Raw genomic sequence first — 26,368 nt, forward strand, 5'->3', positions numbered from 1 at the left:
TTAACGCATAATAATAAACAAATGCCATCGATTCTTTAATAAATAATTCAAATTTTTCTAAACAATAAAAACAATTTTTAAATTTGTTTTTAATTTATAAATTGTGTTTCTTTTTTTCTTTTTGCAGGTTATTGGCCACTTGGAGTGACTTGGTGTAATATATATGTTACTTGTGATGTATTGGCTTGCTCGTCGAGCATCCTTCATATGTGTTTTATTAGCTTGGGACGTTATTTAGGTATTCGAAATCCTCTTGGCTCACGACATCGATCGACAAAGCGATTGGCTGGGATTAAAATTGCCATCGTTTGGATGATGGCAATGATGGTATCTAGTTCAATAACAGTTTTAGGTGAGTATTTGTTTTTTTTTTCTTCGTATAAAATGTATAAATTAAGATATCGAAATTTTACAGTTTTAAACTTTCACTTTTTAGATTTTGAAACCTTTGTTTTCGAAGCCAGTTTACATGGTAACGTTCTCATATTTAGGTCTATTTGATAAAAGAAGCGGGTCGATTCGCACGGTCCCATATGCGACACTGGATACCCTACTCTACCTAACACCTCTTGATGTACTCAGCAAACAAGCAGTTGCAAGCTCTGCTATTCGCCTCAAAGCTTCATTGCAGCGGGTTAACAACAACATTGGCCACTCCGTAATTCTTAAGTTTTCCAAAGCACACATGCTACACCAACCCCCAACTGCACTTACAGATCTTTCTAGGAAAATAAGGCACTCGTGGAAGACGAGTTAATGCACTCTTTCATAATTAGATCAAAAACAAATGAAGAGGGATTAGTGGAGGTTTCTGCTCTGAATGTTTCTCATTCCGCCTTCACAATGATTGTAGTTTGTTCTAGGTGGAACTTTTGGCGATAGAAAAAGGTTTGTCTTGGTAAACATCTGATATCCGTATTTTCTCAGATAGTCAGACCGCTATCAAATCTCTTGACTCTCGCTCTGCAAATTCTATAATAGTCCCTTACTGTAGGTAATCCCTAACGGAGATAGAACAACAACCTTTGCCGGGTATAGGAGCATAGAGACATTCCAAGAAATACCATGTTTAGCTAATACTGGCAAATCAATCGCTACATTTCAAAGAAGGTAAACATCAGGTGGAATAACATCACCACTTGTCAGGTCACGAAAAACATCATAGAATTAAAGGGGTCAAAGTTCTCGCTATCTCTAAGCAGATCGCATATAAGCTCGACAATCAGTGCCATAACCGGGCACTGTCTATGTATTCTCAAATGACTTATGCAGAAGCTGTATGAATGTGGAATGGAAGCACCCACTCTAGCTGAAAAACGCAAGACTTACCTAGGTGAATTCTTCCACAACAATCTAAACGATTTTTAGCACGTTAAAATAATCAGTCGTTTACGTTTCGTAATTGACTCAAACTGGTTTCATTAAGCTTAGAAGAAAGCCTCAAGATTCATGTGGTATTACAGTGGGCCCTTAAACTGCCCTTAGTGCTTCACAAAATAAAGGGTTGACATTCATTCTTTTTCTGGAGCTTCTTACAGATATCATATTGTTTAATTTATCCGTGACTAAATAAATTAATTGGATGGTGCAACAGTCCGTTTAAGAACCTGCATCTAGTGACTTAGAGCTCTCAATCATTCCTGTACGCGAGTGATGTTATTAGGGATGGAGGGGACCTACAGTTTTAAGCCGAATCCGAAGTGCTAATTTGAGAAAGTGCTTTTCACGCAAGAGGCAGTACCTGTGAAAAAAATTTAGATGGGACAGGCAGGGATTGAACCCAAGACCTCTGGCATGACTGTCCAACGCACCAACCATCATGCCACAGGTACTCCTCAACTGAATCGAGATATTTTTAATCAATTCTAGGTACAGTGAAAGCGCTAATATAGGGACAGAGCATTTTTATATAAGCTTAGTAGAGTATTTCCCTTAGGTTTTGATAAAAGTCTGCGCTTTGTTATTATTACAAGGGGAAGACATTCGTAGCAATAGCAAATGGCAGTGCGGATCCAACGTTTATAAGCAAAAGACATCTTCAAGAATAGATGGTTGCAAAATTGACCAATTATGCATGAAATGCTTTTCCTGAGCAAGGAGTCAAAATATTTCAAATTCCGGTCCGCGAAAGCAATGGCAGCCTCGGAACGAATTGGGTGTACCTACTAATTTTAATGCATCTGACGGATGCCTCCAAAAGTGGCGAAAAATAAAGAACATAAGTTTCAAATGTGCATCGGGTGAATCAGCTGATGTAAGACAAGAAGATGTAGACCAGATGATGTAAAGCAGCGCATTAACGACCGTTCAAAAAATTGCATTCAGAGACTTGCCAGTTTCTTGGAAATCTAACAAGAAAGCTTGGAAAACTCTTGATTTAATGCATATTGATAGGAAAATCGGAATGCAAAAGAAAAAAATTGGCTGTTTTTACAGCTCAACCATAAAAACATAAAAATAATTATCCTACCATAGAACACAACTTCAGGGGTGGAATCGGCTAAGGTGATAGTAGACTATCATTTGTTTGATATAGTCAAATTGACTATAATTTTCATTCCGCCTGTGTAAGATGTTTCAACTCAATTCAATTCGATTGAACAATTTCAGATTCAAATTCTATTCCTATAAAACATTTAAATAAAAGTATCAAATTGGCTGTGTTTGAATAATATTCTTACTTTTCTTGATTTTTTTTTAATCTCATGCGTCGCGAACGTACGGGCGTACGAACGTACGTACACACGCACGCAGAGACATCTTTCTAAAAATAAAACGTCGAGAAATGTCAAAATTTTGAATTCGACGAATCGGATCCATTACAATAACTTCCTATGAGAAGTTAATAAAAGCACTGCAACATTCCACTGGGAATATTATCGAATTTATTTAAATTGACCCAAGATTTTGGTATAGAAAAGATGACAATATTGATATTTTAAAACTGTTTGATATTGTTTGCATGCCGGTGGCGTTAGTGGGTCCTATTTTACAAACAAGCCAAGACGATATATTGAAAGAGTTCAGATTCAACATTAATCGCAAAATGTTTGCCCGAGTCATCGGAAATTGGGTCCAACGAATCGACCGCTGCAAACGTGCCCCCGGTAGCCATATTCAGGAAGTCAAATTCCATTCATAAACGTTTCGATTGCATTTCAAGTCAATAAACCGTAAATCCCGAAATCCTTTACTAGTTAACTTCGCCGCTTAATCGTAAATATAATTTGTTGGACAAAAATCTGACCTTCTAGCGATATTCCGAAAATTCGATGAGCAATTTTCAACCAAGGAAATCGGTTTGCAGCAATCATTGAACTGCACTCCTGAAACTACTTTGAAATTGTCTGCTTCAGCTTCTTTAATTTCATTTTGGACAATTCTGTTTAATTGTTTTATACTCGTAAATGCTCAAGTCTTTCCTCTCCTATAGTAGTCAGAACTACTGCATTTATGAGTTGAAGCCGAATTGCTGTATTCCAGAAAATTTTTTTGATGAAATGGCAAATCGTAAAGCTCTTGAAATAAAAGAAATGGACAAATTATTATCATCACTATTTTGTAACTATTACAATATAAAATGTGTTTCCGTTTTAAGACTTTTTCGAATACGAGAACGAGATAAATGTTTTCGGTCACGTGCAGATAGGGCATTTACTGGTTTAGTTAATGGTCTATACACATAATATTTTATTTAAAGTTTTATTATTTTCTCTTCTCAAAACATATCCTTAGAAATGCATTTCGCCAATAACACATTTATGTATAGTATATCAATTTCTTTTTTCAGGAATTATAAATAAATCCAACATCATGCCACATCCGCGAGTCTGTGTGATAAATAACCGAGCTTTCTTTGTGTTTGGCTCCCTGGTGGCCTTTTATATCCCAATGCTGATGATGGTAACCACGTATGCACTAACAATTCCATTACTCAGGAAAAAGGCTCGTTTTGCTGCTGAGCATCCCGAGAGTGAACTCTTCCGAAGGTTTGTACCTATAGCCATCTACCAAAAAAACATATATGTAATACACTCTTCTAGAATTGCATGTTGGTAGAAAGTACTTAGATACTCATATATATCACCTTGAATATAACATCTATGGTTTACTAAGGTGGTCGTGAACTCTTTTGAAAAAGGTAGATATTCTCATTCGGACACACAAAAGAAAAAATATGTAATTGATTTCCAGACAGAGGTTAGAAAAATTGATGGCGTAGGCAAGAAGGACAAAAAGGATTTAAATCTCATGATTGATATTGATTAGTTTTATTGAAGTTTTTTATATTTAAAAAGAAAAACATTCAGCGACTTTGATTGATATTCTACCTTTATCAACGTTTGATAAATTAATTTGTATCAATTAATCAACACTTTGGTGAGGAACTGAAATGAGATTTAAAGTTTTCTTTCTATAATGAGAATTCAATATTATGGATTATGAAAGTTGCAATTTGAAATGTCATATCAGAATATTGATGAGGTATTTGATTCTGCATGTGTATATTTTTATTCAAAAGGAAGATATGCATAGATCACAGAACATCGGTAACTAAAAAGGATAGAACTCAAGGATGTACTTAATTTAGGTATTATTGATTTACTAAGGTACCTGTACCAAATAAGGCCCACCCAATATGTTTTCCCTAATAACTCCCTTGTTATGTAAGACATGAAGGAAAACTAAATGGATTATAAAAATTAGGACAGAAACTTAACGTTTGTCCATAATTTAAAAAAAAAAACCTTCCGTTGGGCTTTATTAGAAACCTCCGCTCCAAATAAGGCCCATACGTTCTTTTTCTCAGACAATGTTGAAAAAAGGAAAATTTATGCAAAACAGACAACTTTTATGGTATATATGTTGTATAATATATTTCAAGGAGAGTCTTAAAATGTCTTCTTGACAAAATGGAACTTAATAAAACTTAAAACTAAAAATTAACACAAATAGAAATTCATTTTGAAAAATCAGCCTTTAAAGTAAATCAGTTCATTTTGGAATAAAATTCAAAATAAAAACTTAACATCCGAAGCAAAGTTCGTGATACCAAGCACCGCAAGCCTGGAATTGCTTCATGTCTTCCATCCTATATACTTTACAGGCGTGACAATACAATGCTCCTGTGCCTTTCTTTCGTTCAGGTTCTCTTTTGGATGTTGATGGTCTTTATTCAGAAGCTGTATCCAGTTCCTTTTTGAAAAGATGTTTCGTAACTTAATGGCCTCTGAAGTTCAAGTTCGACTAACCATAGTTTTAGGTGTAGGAAGCAGTTTTTTCATTTGATTTTTTATGCTCTGCTTCCTCTAATTGATTCACTGTTTGAAGCATTGTTTTATGCTTGAGCTACCAACGTTGAGAGTGAAGCATTGTCAGAGTCATCATCCAAGTTGTAGGGGTCCGGTATAATGTGAGGCTGCTGCGTTTGTGTACCATATGTGCTTGGAACATTGTTTTCCAAATTTGTCCGGCATTGTAACTCGGAGAGTGCTGATGGAGCGAATGTTATTTCTGGAATCACTTCTGGATCAAAAGGATACTATCCCATCGCTATAAATCCCTAAGTTATGTTGTCAAATGTCATGCAATTTGACCAAACACTTGACAATATAACATTGAACGTTGTTTTATTAAGTTTTCTTTCTGGAAACTTCGAAATAAACTTCAATACTTCTCGATCAAAGTGGTACTCGGCTTTATCTAGAGGTTGGAGCTCGTGTGTGGTGTTTGATGGAAGACAATAGAGCGTTATTTCATGTTTTTCTGCTTCCTCGACAATACTGTAATCCAAATGACAAGCAGTTCTGTCAAAAACTAAAAGGCAAGGTCCGACAGCTTTGAACTTACTCAAATGAGCTACAAATCAGCAAAAGTCGAGTGGTTCATATAGCCTTTGGAGGTCATCTTCACTACGGACCCGAGTGGAAGATTATTCAAAAACTCTCCCGGCTTGCTGAAACTTGTTTCCTTACTACTTTTTGTGTAAGCGGCATACCAACTTGATCCAATCTCATAGCTCTGTTGCACAAATTCTTTTTCTGTTCGGTAGCGAATGTGGGTGACCGATCCAATTTTGTTTTATTGAACCGTTCCTTATGTGGTTTCTGAGAGTCGTTCTACAAACATTAAAGCGCGCCGAGGGTAATAATTTTTGTCATAAAAAGTTCTCTCTTAAAATTAGACGTTCAGGTTTAACATAAAAACTGTAGCTGCCTACATTGAAATTCACAAAAATTACATAAGAATGGTTGAGAGTGGAAAGTCAATAATCCTAGTTCTCTTAGAGTTATTGCGCATCTAATTTATTTATTTTTTAACAGATAACTTAATTTTGAATCAAAACTTAAATAAATTGTTTTTCTCTGAAACTACGAAATGAATGACACTTATAAGATTATAAAACTCACTAACTTATTGTGGCGCTACAGTCCGTGGCGGACCTAGGCCTCAACCAATATGTGTCTCTAGCAAGCTTGGTCCTTAGCTAGCTGTCTCCAGTTTCGCACGCCAAGTTGGTTGAGGTCCTCTCCCACCTGCGTGCGCCACCTGAGTCGCAGCCTTCTTCTACTGCGCCATCCCTCGGGAGTTGATTTAAGGACCTTCCGGGCTGGAGCTTTGATTTCCATTTGCTCTGCATGACACAGCAATTTAAGTCGTTCAACTTTTATTCTTTTAACCAGGTTAGTGTCGTTGTACAACCCGTACAGCTCGTCGTTGTACCTTCATCCCCATTCTCCATCTATGCGTACGGGACCAAAAATCACCAGAAGAATATTTCTCCCGAAGCATGCTAAGATGCTCTCATCTTTCTGTGACAGGGTCGAGTCCCCAGAGCGATAAATGAGAACGGGGATGATGAGTGGCATCTTATAGATAGCGATTTCAGATGCTCGAGAGAGGACTTAATTGCCTTCTAAGTCCAAAGAAAAAGCGATTTACAAGAGTTATTCTTCGTTTGATTTCAACTCTGGTGTCGTTGTCTAAGCTTAAAGCGGTGCCTAGGTACACAAAGTTCTCAACTACCTCAAAGTTGTAGCTGTCCATGATGAAGTTTTACCCAAGACGACGTCGTTCATAGTCCTGTTTTTAAGACAGCATATGCTCGTACTTTTCACGACAATAATAAATCTTGGATAATTTCTCAATTCCTCACAAGAGGCAGTTTCCGTGAAAAACTTTAGATGGCACAGGCGGGGATCAAACCCAAGACCTCTAGCATGACAGCCCAACGCACTAACCATCATACCACAGATACTAAATAAGGCCCTAGTTCTCAACGGACTGTTTTACCACCTAATTTATTTATTTTTATATACTTGTACTTGCCCACATGGACCACTAAACCCATCTTCTCCGCTTCCGTCGCAATGCTTAAAAACGCTCCACTGACATCACCCTTTTATCTTCCAATTAAGTCATCGGCGTATCCAAATAATTGGATGTATCTTTAGAAGATTGTGCCTATAGTGTTGATATTTAAGTTTTGCACAATTCCTTCCAAAATAATGTTGAATAATGTTGTCTCATGACAGTGCATTGCCTTGTCTAAAACCTTTTTTGACATCAAATTCATCGGTGTGATCTTTTCCGACCACAACGTATAAGTTTGAAAGGCATGCTAAAACTAGACATTTCTCTGTAAAGTTCTTCCCTATTGATGCTGTCATACCTGGCTTTTAAATCAATAAGAGATGGTGGGTATCGATTTGAAGTTCCTGTTTTTTTTCCCAAGATTTGCCGTAGTGAGAGACTTTCCTGGTATGAAGCCACACTGATAAGGAACTATCAAGTTGTTGACGGACGCCTTTAGACGTTCACATAATATGACAGAAAGTATCTTGTATGCAATGTTAAGGACACCGATGCCTTTATAGTTGGAGCAATTCAGAGGGTCTCCCTTCTTGTGTTTTGAGCGAACTATGCTGAGATTCCACTTATCGGGCATGATTTCTTGCGACCATATTTTGAATCACTTGCTGCTTTGAATAATTCGGCAGCGATGCCATCAGCTCCAGCTGCATTTGTTGGACTTCAGTTTCGATATAAGTATCTTCATTTCGTCGAGTACAGGTAGGCAGGATTGTTGTTTGGCGTCTCCTTGGTTGAGTGGACGAATCGGATTCCCTTACAGCGGAATACGATTCGTCATCGCCGTTTTACAGTTTGGAGAATTGATTTTTTCCTTATTCTCAGCATAAACTGTGGTTCTACTACGAAGTTCTTCTGCTCGTCTTCACAAGGTTCTGTTCGTGCTAGCTGTTACCCTTGGCAGGCTTTTTTTACCTTTTGGTAAAATTTACTAACATTATTCCTGTTGTGACATCTCTCAATCTCCTCCATCACGAGCATGTTTCCTTTTTATCCATCTAAGAAGCCGGTGTTCCTCACCCCTCGTAGATCGTAGACCGTAGAGCCGTTTTGTATGCCTGTTGATTAGCTGCATGCATTTGCTGGCAATCGTCGTTAAAATCAGGAGTTTGGCTGTAGTGGTCGTGTGAAACCTGGCACTTTGGATGTGGCATCTCTGATGGCTGCGACATATGTACTTTAAAAACAACACAACTGTTTTATGCCAATACAATGTTGTAATACTACTTCTGCTGAAGTTATGAATGAGATACCGCCAGGGCCGGACTTAGAGGTCCAGAGGCTTCGGGGCAGTAAAGGACCGGAGGCCCCCTAGTCCCAAATTATTTTCAAAATAAAGTAAACCATTTTTTTTCATTCGATTTTTTCAATAAATAATTTCTTGTGAAACCAAGTGGATTCCTTTAGTATTGAACAAACACATATAAATATAAACGGAAAAAAGAATTATCTGAAATTATATTATAGGGTTAACGAACGGAGCCTTTCGAGCTTTTTTCGCCGAAAAATCGTTGATGATTTCGTTGAAATCCAGATCTCGAAACTCGGAGTGAATCGCTTTCAGTGCTCAGGAGAGAGTGCTTCGATAGATAGTTTTGTCCCATCGTGCCTATTTTTTATAATTTTCATTTTTGAAAATGAGCGCACTCCAGTGCAATTTGTTACCATCAAAACCAAATACATTCTCAATGCAATTTCGAGGTTTGGGAATGTAGCTCTGAAATTTTGATTTTCGAGAATTTGGTAGTAAAATAGTTCCGCCGACTGATCCGTCCCATAGCCCTTTTCTTTTTTGTATGAGTCAATCAAAGACGCAAATTGAACCAACTCATTACTAAGACTATAGGCTCTAAATCATCCGGATACACTTTCAACAATGCCTTTGTGCAAATTTTCAGCATCCATCTTCTCGATGCGATTCAGAAATACAAATCTCAAACGTACAGCTTCATAGGCATGCAATCTTTCAGTAAGAGAAATGGATAGCTGGTCAATTACATGGATGAAGGATACTTTGTATTTTTCCTTGGGTGACAGATTTGCGTCTTGTGCTTTTCCATAATCGAGTGGATTTAACCTCACATTTGGATTCCAGGAATGATTTCAATGATTTTAATGCACGCATTACCGATTCAAGAATCATTTTCGGGTCTTGGAACATCTAGTTTGTAGCGTTGAATCGGTTTCGAGACCATTCATCTTCTGTAAAAGGTGCGATGCTTCATTCCTCACGATGTCTTTTTGCACTTTATTGAAAGATATGCTGGTTAAAGCTTCTTCGATTTCTGAATAGCCGTTGACTAAGGCTTTCGTAGCTTTAGGTCGACTAGACCAGCTTTTTCGAGACTAAAAACTTACCGCTTTCCTTCGATACGATGTACTGGCTGTGAAAAACGTGTACGAAATTTTCACGAAATCAAAGAGTTGAAAAGCCGATCGACAAGAGTTAGCAGCTGAATTTCCTACAAAATTTAGAGAATAACCACAACAAGGTACGAACGCCGATAAATGATTTCACTCCAAAATAAAAGCCTGCATGTATTTACCACTCATGTTTTCAGCATTGTCATATTATTTTGATATTTTACTGATTTCCTGATTGGAGTGAACAAATTTATGTAGATCAATGATTTCTGTTATTTAAGATTAATATAAATAAATATAAATGTATCCAAACCGAAAAAAATTACCTTATATTCTACTTGGTTTACCGCTTTAAAGATGGCTTTCTTACAATTTGTTTCCCAGAAGAAGTAGCAAATTATGAAACAGGTCTGTTTAATGTTTTTCTATCGTTTCAAAGTGCAAAAAACAAAGAGTTCACGACTTCCTTCATGTAAAAGCTAATTTAATTTATATAAACATTGTATATTTTTGTATTATTGGCTTCTCTCATCAAATCCTTTTTGTAAAATACAGACGAAGAATTTAAATTAACAGTTCAATAGCGCACATTTGTATTTACGTAGATACATATGTATATATTTTTGTCATTTTGATTTTGAATTTAATTTCCTCTTTTATCAGACTTGGTGGAAGATTTGCGATTCGTCCTCAACATGGCCATCATCATCAGCAATTGAGTAACACCTACAGCAATTCAAGCGGCAGCTACAACAAGTTCCTAACGGACTCGAATCGAAGTTCTAATTCTAATGGAACGAGCTGCACTAATGACTTTGACAAACAACAAAAACCTCATGCATTGCATCGTGTACATCGTCATCAAAATTCAGTTTCACAAAAACAAAAGCGCCACCTGATGAGAGATGCATGTGTCGGTTGGCCAGGCGTTGGAGGTGGTAATGGTAACGGTAATGGTAATGGTGGTGGCGGCAATTCTAATTTCCGTCAAGAGATTAATCAAACACCAGCTAGTGTTAGATGCAATACTCCATCATCAGGGCGATGCATCAAATCATCACCACGCATATCGAAATCACAGTCCCAGCAGAGCGCAATTTACTGGAGATCTCCGGGACATCCACATCCGCGTTCACACGTCACCTTAGAGATGTACGTATGTATGAAAAAAAATCATTTCAGCCCCATCCAACCGACAACCGGGGTTGCCATGTCCTCAACTATAGCTCGATAAATTTATTAAAAATGTTTTTTAGCCCTTAAATCTCACCCAGAAATAGTAGCCCAATTTCAATACACAAAAAAGCTGGTAGCCTGCATTATAATTGTTGGTGTTAGTTGAGGTACCAATATTTACATAGCTAAAGTTTTTAGCTTTTAAAAAATGTTTATAATTTTGATATTTGATAATTCCTTAATAATTTGATTGTTTAGTTTGTATATTTTATTAGTTCGACGAAAAAGTTTAATTTGGGCTACCTACTTATAGCCCAATTATCATTGAGCTGTTATAATGAATTTTTTGTCCGTAGTTTTGGCAAAAGCTAAATCTGGCAAGCCTGCATCCATCGACTTTTTATATATGTGTATGTATAGGTATAATGTTTATTCGTTGTCATGCAAGCTAATCTTCTGTACGTCAAAGTGTAGTCATCTCTGAGATTTGAGGGCACACATTCATGGTGCTTTATCGTGGGGCTTAAGTACTTTAGTTCTCATCTCTGCCAAAGCTGTGACAAGCCAAGTCCTTCAACAAACGTCAACGCTAGAATGGTTTTGTTTTTTGTTCATTTTGCTACTTACGTAAAGTTGTTTTTGTTCAGATTCAGAGCTTTTTTTTCAAGTTTGACAAAAAAAGCTAAAAAGAATTTAAAAAAAAAAAAAACAAAATCTATAAGGTACGTACGGAGTATTGTTTTATCAAACAAATAACTTTTTTTTGTTTGTGTGCGAGTTCTCTCTAATTTGTTGCTTTAATTGAACTTTACCAGTAAAATGGGTGAAGGCCAGGCAAACTTTCTTTGTGTTTCTAAGAACCATTTTTACATACTGCTTGGCTAAAATTAAATTTTAAAAACCTGTTAAAAAGTATACAATTTGAAAGAGGAGTACATTTACGCAATGGTGTTTGTGCAGGGTTTAAAGTGCATTGAGCGAAAGATATTCGTGAAATTAATGAAAACAATATAAACGATACAATTAGACACACAAACTTAATTAAAAAGCAAAAACATATGTATTTGAGAAATAAACAAGAATGTACTGGAAGTATTAATGCCAAAACAGAGCTGTTATAACAAACCGAAAAGACATCTATGAAAACACTACTAAATTTTTGGAAAAACTGTTCACATCGACTAAAAATATCACAGAAGAAGATACAATAGGCAACAGTCATGTATTCAATACCTACACGCCTATTTTTAGCAGGAAAACTTTCAAAGTGACCATTGACAATCTGAACAATGACAATTTAAGGAAACATATTTAACGAAATAGTACAAACAAAACAAATTTCTGAAAAATGGAAACAACGATAACATTAATACACAAAGATGTTCCCTATAACCCTTTACAGGGCCATCAAAGAAGACTTCAATAACATGTAACCAAGCAAACAAGCTGGATTTAGAGGATTCTCAACAACAAACCACTTACAGAAAATGAATCAGATAATAAAAAAGAGGCTGGGATACGACCCACACTGATAACTTTCCATCCTGTCTTTCCATTTGTCTTGCTTAAAAGTTTCTCTATATGTACTCGCATCAATTTTTACCAAATTTTCGTACTATTTTTTGTAGATTTTATTTTTTTATGAAAAAACGGACTTTTGGATTTTTATATAGAAATAACTTAATATCAAAAACAATATTTTCTGTGAAATAAAATAAGTTTGAAGCCAATATTTTTAATTTTTGAAAAGCTATTTAAGTCGAAAGTAAATTTTAAACAAGTTTTAGTATTGCTTTTTTTAGGTTTTTATTTTTTGTAAAAAAAACTATCATTTCGATTTTTCTCAAAATTTATCTTAATGTTGAAAACAATATACAATAAACAGGTAAAAATTAAGCTTTATTCCAAATTTTTGAGAAGATATTTGAGTCGAAAATAATTTTTTACCAACTTTTGTTGATATTTTTTCGGTTTTTAATTTTTTGCAAAAAAAACTATCAATTCGATTTTTTTCAAAATTTTACTGAATGTTAACAACAATATGTTTTGATAGATAAAAGTAAATTAAAGCCAATATCTCAAAGTTTTGAAAAGATATTTGAGTCGAAAATTAATTTTTACCAACTTTTATTAATATTTTTTTAGGTTTTTATCTTTTTTAAAAAAAACTATCAATTCGATTTTTCTCAACATTTTTCAGAACGTTGACAACAATATTTCTTATAAGATTAAATAAGTTTGAAGCCTAAATTTCAAGTTTTTGAAAAGATATTTCAATCGATATTCCATTTTTACCAACTTTGAGTAATGTTTTTTTTAGATTTGTATTTTTTATAAAAAAAACTGTCAATTCGATTTTTCTCAAAATTTTATCAGATGTCAAAAACATTATTCTTCGTTGCACAAAATTGTTTTGGAGATATATTTCATATTTCAGTCGTAAAATTTTGGAGGTGACAATTTTTTTTTCAGTTTTTTTGATTTATAAAAAAAACCGTTCAATGGATTTTTTCAAAAAATATATTTCTTTGATATCGCGTTACAATATATTATATAAAATTTAATTCAAGTCTCTAGCGTTTTTGGTTCGTAAGATATTTAGGATTAACCAAAATTTTCAACTTTTTTTCAAACTACTATGGTAAAAAAACCACCCGCGCAATTTTTTGAGAGCCCTCTCTGCATCTTTCTGCCTTATTATCTGTATAACAACATTTATTTGAAATCGATATCTCTTCTGGTCGCGTCGCGAACGTAAGGACGTACGGACGTACAAACGTACGTACACACGCACGCGCAGACATCTTTCTAAAAATCTTTTATTTCGACTCTAGGGACCTTGAAACGTCGAGAAATATCAAAATTTTCAATTTGACAAATCGTACGCATTACAATAACTTCCTATGGGAAGTTAAAAATGCACTTGATTTATGTAGACTACCTGTTAGTTTTCTATTTACTGACTTTAGTTAAGCTTTTGACTCCGTTGAAGACAAAATAATAACACGGATAAAAACAAAGAATATAGGACGCAAATTAAATATAACAAGTGGAGATAGGCAGAGATATCCGCTTTCACCAGCTTTATTAAATCAGTTCTGAGGACATTTTCCAAAAAACTAACCGGGAAACAAAGTACGGAATACGGATACGTGGACAGGTTCTAAACAATTAAAGATTTATAGACGATGTAGTTCTTATTTCTACAAAAGCTAACTATTTGGAACAGCTAAAATCAATTAAGGGCCAAGAAATTAAGAAATTAACAGAATTATCCCAAATCACTGGAAACAATTCTGGAGCCTCAAACATATTTTACAATTCGACTAAACTGCAAACACAATGAAATATACCTTCGAGCCTGCTATTCTACCGATCCCTACTTGAGGACTTCAAACAATGGAACTTGAAGGCACAAACACTTGACCAGCTAAGGACAGTCAGACCAATATAAAAGGTGGTATAAGATGGGTTCAAGTCTAAAATCCACAAATTTAATGCTGGTGTGCCCCAGGGCTCTGTTCTATCTCCAACACTCTTTCTCATTTTTATTAATGATCCCCTGTCAGCAACTTCTAATCCAATACATTGTTTCGCTGACGATAGTACTCTTAGCTTTTCATATTCGTTTTCAGATGAACGTCCCTCTTCTTCGGTTGTGGAATTGCAACTACAAAATATGATAAGTTCATAAAATTCCGACCTTAACAGCATTGTACAATGGAGGATAAAAAACTGCGTGAAATTTAATGCTTCGAAAACCCAATACTTTCTTGTATCGTTAAAGCTATATATATATAGCCCTTGCCATTATACATAGATAGCACTTGCGTCGAGGAGACTGAACATCTCGGTATGTGTATCATCAACCACCTTTTGTGGAACAATCACATACGTGATGTCGCCAAAAATTCCGAAAGACGTTTGGGTTTTCTGAGCCGAAGCAAGAATTTTTCCTCTCCTCTTATCTGGCTGTTATCTACAAGACTTTTACACGTCCAATGTTAGATTATAACTGCCGTATCTGGTCTGGTGCTCCTCCAACTTACTTAAGTTTTTAAGTTAAGTTAGGACAGTATTAAAAGTAGAGAATTTTTTGGCCTATTTTACCTTATGGATTGATAGTGTGGTGGCCTGCGCTTAACAAGAAATACAATATCGAGAAACTAAGGAAGGTTAAAAAAATAGCTAGTGTCGGCACTACAGTGGCCCTTCGAACCTGCTCAACAGATGACTTGAATCATATTTTGCACCTCCTACCAGCACCCCTACACATTAAATAAAATATTAAGTATTTAAGCTAAGGCTTAGAGAATCAAACTGTTGGGCATTGCAGCAATAACGAACTTATTCCAGCTGCCCTGAATTTCAGTAAAGATTTTAAAGTAAACTTTTCTGCCAAAAAAGGCACTATCCACCACTACCACTATCTTTACTGACAGGCTAAAGATAGAGTGTGGAGTTGGGTCGGAATTTTTTCCAAATTCTTAAATGTCTCTATTAGACTATTCGGCCACCAGATTGAGCTAGCCTATTTCAAGCGGAATTGCTAGCAATTAGAGAAGCCACAATTACGCCACAACAATGTCCTTATTGGATTACAATGTCGGGATGAACTATCCAGCCTCAACATCAACCACCGTGTCACTCTTATTTCGATTTCATGTCAGAGGCATTTATGGAAATGAACGGGCTGATGAGTTAGCATGGGAAGGATTGGTCATTCCACTTTTGGAAAGGGTAAATATTTCTCATGGAGCTATGACAGGCACAATTTTCTTAATGGTTCTGACAGAACCCAACTTTAGGTGGAATAGTATAACAGACTGCGCCATATCCAGGAATATATGGCCTACTTATAAGAAAAACCATGCTATGGAACTTGTATGCAGAACCAAGCATGACATAGCCAGGGTCACTGCAATATGTACCTGACATAGGCCGATAGGCAAAGCTGGGTATCCCTCACAATAATGCACTCCAGTAACTGATTAGGCCAACATAAAAAGGGAAACTCTTCACTTAACTTTCTTTGTAAATGTCCTGCGCTGGCCAGTTCTAGAATGGTCTTGAAACTTTCCGAGATAAAAATTCAAGATCTGGTTTCCTTTCTGACCGCAATAAAGTGGCTCTAGTATCGCTTATTTTGTCAATAGTAATCCGTCAAAATATTATCGTTTTACATTTTTATTTTTCAATACACGTTTCCAAAGAGTTTATGGTATCAAAACGGCGCTTTATTGAGTGGCTCAGCAACTGCTGCTTGTGACTACCATCTCTACATAGTACTTACCTACCTTTGTTTTCAAACATTATGAAAGCTCCTTATGAAAAACTGTCGAAGTTTTTAACGTTTGATGCAATTTTGTTTCAGAACGAATACAGTCAAAAACTTAAAATTTATCCGGTTTCTGAAATACAGAAATACACAAATCAGAATAACTTAAACTGACGTGCTTCAGAATCTTTTTGAATCGTCAGACAGAACAAAAATTGAGACTCATTAATGAGCAGATAAATATGGTGTTTTATTATTATTAAACCTAAACTTTGGCAAACATTCAAATGAAAAAAGCACTGAACCTAATTTAGAAATCAACTTGATGTGGTCGAAATTTTTCGCAAATCCAAATATTGATCTTGCCCCAAAATATCAAGTATAACGCTACTGTTTAATGGTGTATTTGCTATGAAGACAAGGCGTTTACTGATAGTTCCATGAAAGAATTCAAAGCTGTTCAAAGATATTCCATTTACCGAACTCTACTCCAACCTATGCCAAACATTTAAAATCTGGTTTATTTTGCATTCATATCCAATAGATAGAATAGAAAATGCATTTAGATATTTTAATAAAAGTGATGAAAATAAATGAAATAGTCTTCATAGATCAATCGCTTTAAGATTGATTGATAAAAATAAAAATAAAAATAAAAAGAGGTTGGGATGCGACCCACACTGATAACTTCCCATCCCGTCTGTCGATTTGTCTTGCTTAAAAGTTTGTCTATATGTATTTTTACCAAATTTGCGCACTATTTTTTGTAGATTTTATTTTTTATGAAAAAACGGACTGTTGGATTTTTATATAAAAATTACTGAATATTGAAAACAATATTTTCTCTGAAATAAAATAAGTTTGAAGCCAATATTGTAAATTTTTGAAAAGCTATTTGAGCCGAAAGTAAATTTTTACCAAGTTTTAGTATTGTTTTTTTTTTAGAGTTTTATTTTTTGTAAAAAAACTGTCAATTCGAATTTTTTAAAAATTTTAGCAACTGTTGAAAACAATATTTCTTATAAGAAAAAAATAGTTTGAAGCCAATATTTAAAATTTTTGAAGAGATATTTGAGTCGAAAATCAATTTTTACCAACTTTTATACATTTTTTTTAGGTTTCTATTTTTTGTAAAAAAAACTGTCAATTAGATTTTTCTCAAAATGTATCCTTATGTTGAAAACAATATTTTTTATAAGAAAAAAATAGTAAGAACCTGTTATCTCAAAGTTTTTAAGAGATATTTGAGTCGAAAATCATTTTTTACGAACTTTTGATAATTTTTTTTTCGGTTTTTAATTTTTTTACAAAAACTGTCTAATCGATTTTTTTCAAACTTTAACTGAATGTTGACAACAAGATATTTTGAAAGATAAAAGGCAATTAAAGCCAATATCTCAAAGTTTTGAAAAGATATTTGAGACGAAAATCAATTTTTACCAACTTTTATACATTTTTTTTTAGGTTTTTATTTTTTGTAAAAAAACTGTCAATTAGATTTTTCTCAAAATGTATCCTTATGTTGAAAACGATATTTCTTATAAGAAAAAATTAGTAAGAACCTATTATCTCAAAGTTTTTAAGAGATATTTGAGTCGAAAATCATTTTTTACGAACTTTTGATAATTTTTTTTTCGGTTTTTAATTTTTTGTACAAAAACTGTCAAATCGATTTTTTTCAAACTTTAACTGAATGTTGAAAACAAGATCTTTTGAAAGATAAAAGTAAATTAAAGCCAATATCTCAAAGTTTTGAAAAGATATTTGAGACGAAAATCAATTTTTACCAACTTTTATACATTTTTTTTAGGTTTTTATTTTTTGTAAAAAAAACTGTCGATGAGATTTTTCTCAAAATTTTATCAGATATCAAAAACATTATTCTCCGTTGCACAAAATTGTTTTAGAGATGAAATCATATTTCGGTCGTAAAATTTTGGAGGTGACAAATTTTTTTTTTCACTTTTATTGATTTATAAAAAAAACCGTTATATTGATTTTTTTCAAAAAATATACCTGTTTTGTGTCACGTTACAATATATTATATAAAATTTAATTCAAGTCTCTAGCGTTTTTGGTTCGTAAGATATTTAGGGTTAACCAAAATGTTCACTTTTTCAAACTGCTATAGTAAAAAAAAAACACCCACGTTATTTACTTGAGAGCCCTTTCTGCATCTTTCTGCCTTATTATCTGTATAACAAAATTTATTTGAAGTCGATATCTCTTCTGGTTCTTGAGCTATGGACGACGAAAAAAACGTCGCGAACGTACGGACGTACGGACGTACAAACGTACGTACACACGCACGCACAGACATCTTTCTAAAAATCTCTTATTTCGACCATAGGGACCTTGAAACGTCGAGAAATGTCAAAATTTTCAATTTGACAAATTGGACCCATTACAATAACTTCCTATGGGAAGTTAAAAATGCATTCGTTTCGTTTTCTAACTATCACCATCGTCTAGTTTTTTTAATGACATTTTTATTTTTCTGTCATTTCCCTAAAATGACAAGTTGTACAGACAATTTCTTCTTAAATTCCATTTGCTACACAAAAGTAATCAGGACCATACTAAGACAAATAGTTTTCGAGACATTTAAAATTTCCATATATTTTCGAACCAAATTTTAGAAAATAGCTTAAAGTTCATTAACTAATATCTCGAAAATTATCATTCTTAGAGATATATCTCTACGGCCTTTTTTGTAGGAGAATAAATTTGTTGTAAGACTGTGTATCCCTACTTTCATGTACTTTTTGCCATTTTCGAGGTATTTGCAGAAAAAATGAAAATATGTGAAATAAAAAAACGATTTAGTGGCCCGTACAACCACGTTGAGTGAGTTTGAGGGATATTACTATTTAAGGTTACACCCATCCCGTATTTTATAATGACTTAATAATTTTTAGCTATTCTGTTAAATTTTCCATATTCTATATAACTCCACCTTACCAGATAGTGTCTTGGCTCAACCAGTTCTTGAACGCGCTTTTTTCGTACTCGAATTGTGCCGAGAGTTCTTAAAGATCTGAACATTCATAAATCCGCTGGTCCAGATGGTACTAATCTAAATCCCAAACGCTGATTAATTATTGAAATCCATAACCCAAATACTAATGTGAACCAGGGCTCTGATTTGTCTCCGACCCTTTTCCTCATTTTTATAAATAATCTCTTGTCTTCTACTTCTAATCCACTACATTATTTCGCTGACGATAATACTCTTAGCTTTTCATATTCGTTTCCTGACTAAAAACCCTCCTCTTTCGATGTGGAACTGCAACGGCAAAATATGATAAGCTCATTTAATTCCGACCTACACAGCATTGTACAATGGGGAATGAAAAACCATGTGGAATTTAATGCTTCGAAAACCAAATGAGACCTTGTATCGTTAATGCGAGATACCCCCTCCTTGCAACTATCTATGAGTGGCACTTGCATCAACGAAACGAAAAATCTAGACATCCTTGGAATGTGAATCAGCAACCACCTTTTGTGGGGCGAAGTTGCCAAAACTTCCGCAAGATTTCTTTTTTGGAACGATCCAAGAAATGTTTCTCTCCGTCTGATCTGGCTACAATCTACAAAACTTATATACGTCCGAATCTTTAAATATAACCCTCATCTCTGGGCTGGTGCTCCAGTAACTTATTTAAGCCTCTTGGCCAGCATCCAATAAAGAGTTTTTAAAATGATTGGTGACATTAATACTATCAACACGATTAAGTCATTCTGACATCCTCGTAAAGTTTCTTGTCTCACGCTTTTTTATCGTTAAACAATTTAACCGTAATACTCGCACTTCTAGGAATGCCCCTTAGTTTAACTCAACTTCGTATACTATGAAGTACAGAGATTCGTTTTTTATCCGTACTACGCGAATGTGGAATGCCTTGCCACGCTCTATCGATACCTACCATTACAATGTTAAGGAATTAAAATTCAATGTATACCAGCACATCCTATCCAAACCCTATCTCTTTTCCTACTGCTCACACTTTGTCTTTGGCATATTTTAAAGGTATTCAAAACCCATAATGAGTTCGTTTTACGGAGGTTTTCAAACTATCTTAATTTTACTCATGTAAAAAGTAACTTATAAAAGAACATAATTGTACGATAACAATGTTATCAATTTTTAATTACACAGTCACTGCACGACTTATATAAGCAACTATCAGGAATTCACAAGCCTGATGACAGGTTCATCATTACCCGACAGTTTCTCATTTAAAAAATATTCACTTTGAAGCTATTGATTGAGTATTGATTAAAATTGTTGTATTGGGTCGTTAAATTGTTTATTTCTGTAACATAATTAAAATTAATTCGAGCGCACTATGTGATAAAAGAACTTCAAAATATACCTACACACATATAAAGAGATATATTTGTATGTAAGCAAGGCAGGTACCCGAACAAATTTACCCAAGCTGACTTTGCTTAATGTTTTTATGTAGGTACTTATATCCAAACTTTTGCTCACCCCAAAATAATAAATTACTTCCATCAATTAATGACAAACCTCGGAAATGCCATTAAGGATTACAAATTATTTTAAAGGATATAAGGTACCCACATACACACATATTATACCTATACTGATGTGAACGTGAACATTGGTGAAAGAAAATTTATTACTGTTCATTGAATATATAAAATAAAAGTTGAAAGTTTTTTGGACTCCTGCATGATATACGAGAATGTGTGTTTTTAAATGTACATTTATTGGTTATTGGTATATTAATATATTTTATACCGCTGATGGAGATATTTCAAAAAGCAGTAAGCCGAGTATGAAATAATGTACCATTTCATTGAAATAAGCTTGAGCTGTTATTATTTGCACCAACCCAAGACATTAATTCACACTGAATGAATATGGATTTGGGATATTTATTGTTTCTTTAGAAAAATATATCAAAATTAAAATCTTCAATTTATGCATATTATATAAAGCTTTACGCATATAAATAATGCATCACTTATTTTTGTCGAGAATTCTTTTTGAAACGAGCATTGGTTGCATTATTGATTTATAATTATTTCCATAAATGAGTTTTATTCTCCTCCAAGATCGTGCGTTTTAATACCACCGGATTTTTTCTCTGGGTTTAATAATAATGTGAAACGGTCGTGACAAAGCCTAATTCTTGGCCATAACATAAAATTGTACACGTTTTATTTTTTCTTAATTAATCAACCTTTTTAAAAACCACCCTTTATATGTAATATTTTGTAGGTAATTAATGATACCACAAATAATTAGAAACTCCATTAGTTCAGGAAGCTATGAGGAGAAATTGCTTCCATCATGACAAACGAAATAATTTAATTAATTTTATGACTACTTATTTCACAGTGAGATTGTTGTTATGGGCAATTTTAATGTACAAAATTCTTCGTAGCTGTGTTATTCTGATCAGACAACACCCGAAGGAAGGTACGTCGAGATCTTTGCTAAGTTAGACTACCTGACCTAAGTTAGTTGACTCGGATTCCTGACAATGCAGGTCAGTCCGCCAACACTCTAGACTTTTTCTTACCTCTGATTTCAATAAATATGTGATCAATGTAGTATCGCCTTTAGGCACATCAGACCATTGTGTCAAATCTGTAAGAAGGAGAAAACCCGTAAGAGAACCGTTTGAAAATATGAGAAAGCCAATGCAACGGTCTCAACTATTTCTTCAGGAACCTTAACTGGTCATTACGTTTCCTCGATAGGGACTTGGATTCCAGCGCAGATAGGGTAACAAACATAGTTCTTTGTGGAATTTTGTTCCGAACAGGGTAAAATCTTTCAAACCCAAAGAAAACGGTTGGTTTGATTCGAGCTGTTGTTATAAAGCCAACAGCACTGAAGAAAACCGAAATCAGTTTAAACGAACAAGAAGGACCTGTAACTGATCTGTATTCGACGGTTTTTGAATGAGCAGAAATGTCTCAAAAGCTATACAAAGTCTTGGTCATTTGTAAAAAATGTGCACAACAGTCATCGTAAGTTGTTACACTCTTTTCCTATGACACTACTTTTGTAAGCTCGATTGATAAAGCCTATTTGCTTGCAATACGATTTGCTGTTAATTCAACGCTGCTAATGTGTGACATGACTTATCCTGAACTTGAAAGCGTAAAAGTTTCTATGTGACGAATCTTCTTTCGCACTCGCATAGATGCTATCTAAACATCAAATTGTTTTAAAACATCAATAAATTCCCTAGGAATCTCCTTTATTAATAATACTGAACCAACCCACTTCTTCCCTAACTGTGCACCATCGTTGATTGATGTTTTCCTTACTAGTGATGAAAATTTTGTTAAATGTTATAGTCAATTATCCATCCCTATGTTTTCATGTCAAGACCTTTATTTTAAACGCTTGACTTAAATTTCGATAAAAAATCGCAGCACTCTTTCCAGTATCGTGATTTTCGTAATATTAATGTTGAAAACTTATTTAACGAATTTTTGTCGATGGATTTTCATTCAATTTACATTACATCTAACGTAAACTATGAACTTGAATACTTTACATCAGTGATTAAAGATCTTTTTAACAAACATGCTACATTAAAAACGTGTCATATAAAATATCGAAGTTGTCCTTGGCTCTCTGCGGATATACATAATGCTATTAAGGCTAGAGATGTCTCACACCGACGTTGGAGACGTTTTGGTTGTCCAGAAATGCTCCTCGACTTTAAACGGTTATGTAATTCTGTAACGAATTTGATCAAAATTGCAAAATACAAATTTTATAACAACAAGTTTAACTCAGATCGGTCGTCAAAGTTTTTTTGGAAGGAAGTTAAGAATATTGGTTTTGAGAAAAGACGTTCAATCTTGTGATGATAGTATTGATTTGGAAGGTTTGAATGTTAAATTCTCTACTTTACATACCCAATTCTGTGAAATGTCTTCTAGACGTGCAGAGAGTGATACTAATAACACCTTTTCGGTAAGTGCCGTAGATGATTATCAGGTAGGTAAAACAATTTTCTCCGTGAAATCTTAATGCACCGGACTTGACAATATTCATCCTGACTTTATTAAAATCCTCCTACCCTTCCTACTTTCCCACATAACGAACATATTCAACACCATTATAATGACATCTATATATTCCATCCTATGGAAGACATCGAAAATTATCCCTATCCTAAAACAATTAAAGAAGAAGGAATATAGACCGGTAGCTATCCTATCTTTTCTATCTAAAGTTTTTGAAAGTCTGATAAGTAACCAGATAAAATATTATATTAAAGACAAGCAATTATTGAATCCTTTGCAATCTGGATTTTGGTCTGGACATATTTGTGTTTCAGCTTTACTAAACGTATCTGATGACATACGACATGCTTCAGACATTATCTTCTCTGTGATAAATTGACGACCCTATTTAGCATCTCTGAACACAATTAAAAAACTTATTTACTCATATTTGACCAATCGTATGCAAGCCGTGTCTTGTTATGGTAGAATGTCCTCGTTCCTCCCTGTTAATGATGTTCCCCAAGGATCAATCCTTGGACCTTTAATGTTTTCATTGTTCATTAATGATCTGCCCTCTGTTTTGTCTTACTGTCAGTTTCATATCTATGCAGATGATGTCCAAATATATAATAGTTTTCCTGAGATGATGCTTAAAGATGCAATATCTAATATGAGCATTGATTTAGAGGCAATATATGATTGGTCGACACGGAACGGACTTCAACTTAATCCTGAAAAAACGAAAGCTCTTCCAATTTCTATAAAAACCAAACCCAAATAATTTCCCTTCCGTTACGTTGAATAATTGTACCATTGAATATGTTGCCCAAATTAGAAATTTAGGTTTGATCTTTAACTTGGAATAACCATGTCGATACAGTTGTGTCAAAGATTTATGCTTCACTTAGAGGACTATCTGTTACTAAATCCGTACTACCTACCCATAATAAATTAAAATATGGTAAAAGCACTTGTCCTACCTACAATAACATACGGGTGTGAGCTGTTTGCAGATCTTGATTCTCAATCACCTCACAAACTAAAGGTGGCGTTTAATACAATAGCTCGGTTTGTTTTTAACCTACGTAGGTTCGATCATGTCCCTTTTCAAGTTTGTCAGCTTTTAAATAACGATCTGGTAGCTTTCTTCAAATATAGTTGTTGTATTTTACTCTTCAAATTGATTGTTAAAAAGACTCCAAGTTTTCTATGGGACAGACTTAAATTTTGTGTTTCTAGTATAACCTTCCCAGTCCCATGAGAATCGAAAACAGAAAGTTTCAAGCAATTTGTTTTGAATATTTCTCAAACTTGAACTGAACATACTTTTAAATTAATCATTTTCAATTTTATTTTCCTTGTGTCTTGATTCAGATAACTTTTAATTAACATGTCTTTAAATTTTTTTTGTTGTTGAATTCTTAAATTCTTAATTTTAGTCCATTTTTATGTTTGTAAATATTTTTTTTGTTAATTGTATCTTAAATGAATGTTTTATATTCTGTACTATTTATAAGTTTAACTTGATGTACAGTCGACATACAAATAAATAAATATCAAAAAATAAAATGTTTCAGTAGTTGTCTTGGCAACCAAGAATCAAAAGTTTCGATGAAAATAACAAAATTCAAAGGGAAATTTTTTGGTCGATAAAGAAAAAATATAAAAAATAATATTGCACATGGTCAAAAGAGTATTTTTAGTGTTTTTTTTTTTCAAATTAAATTGTTTCATATCTGCATATAACCCCTCTCCCTCCAACCCCCATTCACCACGCCTTAAAATTCATTTTACAAAAAGCCAATAGTGGCAATTTGGGGAACTTTTGACGTATTGATAAGGATGACATCCTGCGTCGATTTCAATTATACAATTTCATGAAGATTCCAGTTATATTTTTGCTAGAATTCCCAGACTATATACATAGTTCTTACAAAAAATCTAGTTGTTGCTAGAAAATTGATTATACTCCCAAGTTAATCCTAAAAAATAATCCAACAGGGGTGCGTTAAAACTGATAAAGTTTATATTAAAACTTAATTTTTTTTAAATGTAAAAAAAGTATATGAAGTTAAAAAATAATTATTTTATTACATAATTCGCCAAATGAAACTAATTTTTCAAATAAAAAACGTATCATAGTTCTTCAATCGTCAATCTTCTAAATATCACCAAAAAAGGGTTTTCAAAATTTAAATGGAATACTCAGTAATCCTACGGAGTCTATATCAAGTCAAGTCTTCTACAAGTTGTTTTATTTCATCAGCTGTCAAAATAACTAATAACTTGTAGCTGTCAAATCCTTCAAATTGATTTGTCATTTTATTATGTATCGTTTCAAAGCTACCGAATATTTGAAAATCATTGGAAATTATTTATTTAAGTGTTTGTAAACAACGATTTATATCTGACACCGTTGCTATTTTATTTAAGTTTCTTTATAAATTTGTCAAACTTAAATTGAGTACTCAATGGTTGCATTGAATTTTTAATGTTTTTCTCAAATTGATTCGTTTTCGCTATTAGTTCTCTAGAGAATTGAAGTTTCAAGAGAGATCAGGACGAAACATAACAGATGCATTTTTTCTCAGCATTAAGTACATTGGACAAATAAGAAAAGATGGGGATTAAACTAAACCCACAACATATTTAAAATTAAATGAAAGAAAATAGAAGACATACCATAATGTCATGTGCACTTAACTGTTTCTTACTTAATGGGCAAAAATACGAAGTTGTAGAGCAGACAATTTTTACAAGTTTCATGAAGTAAATGGAATTAATGAAAAACCGGAAGTTGTAGCCAACTAATTTACAATTTGAGGGGTTTGTACTTTATTGCAATTTGTAATAAGCTGTAAATCCACTATAAGACAGTCATCCAGTTTACTTTCTGACGTGAAAATGATGTCAAAATCGGTCCCAAAGGTATCACAACGTGTTATTGTGAATGAAGAATGCTTTAAATGCGCTTACGATGGCTCGTATTTGGGATTTTCGGTCAATAGAATGATATTTACATAGCAGAAATTATTACCGAGGAAAATATGTTTTTAATATAATTTCTTTAGCAATAATATAATAAAGAAAACCTAATTTAAAATGCTACCAAAATATTTTATAATAATATTATTATATTAAAATTTAAAAAAGAGGCTGGATTGCGACCCA

General features: G+C 33.9%; 1 protein-coding gene across 1 annotated transcript in view; it reads left to right on the plus strand.

Annotated features, from left to right (window-relative positions):
• LOC129939306 (dopamine D2-like receptor) overlaps positions 1 to 26,368 on the plus strand; it is a 203,282-nt gene that overhangs the window by 155,963 nt on the left and 20,951 nt on the right. Inside the window, exons 3-5 of the mRNA XM_056047282.1 lie at positions 128 to 352; positions 3,791 to 3,989; positions 10,399 to 10,887. Of these exons, the coding sequence (XP_055903257.1) occupies positions 128 to 352; positions 3,791 to 3,989; positions 10,399 to 10,887 (913 nt within the window). The remainder of the gene's footprint in view (positions 1 to 127; positions 353 to 3,790; positions 3,990 to 10,398; positions 10,888 to 26,368) is intronic.

This window comes from Eupeodes corollae, chromosome 1, assembly GCF_945859685.1.
Source record: "Eupeodes corollae chromosome 1, idEupCoro1.1, whole genome shotgun sequence".
NCBI classification, from domain to species: Eukaryota; Metazoa; Arthropoda; class Insecta; order Diptera; family Syrphidae; genus Eupeodes; species Eupeodes corollae.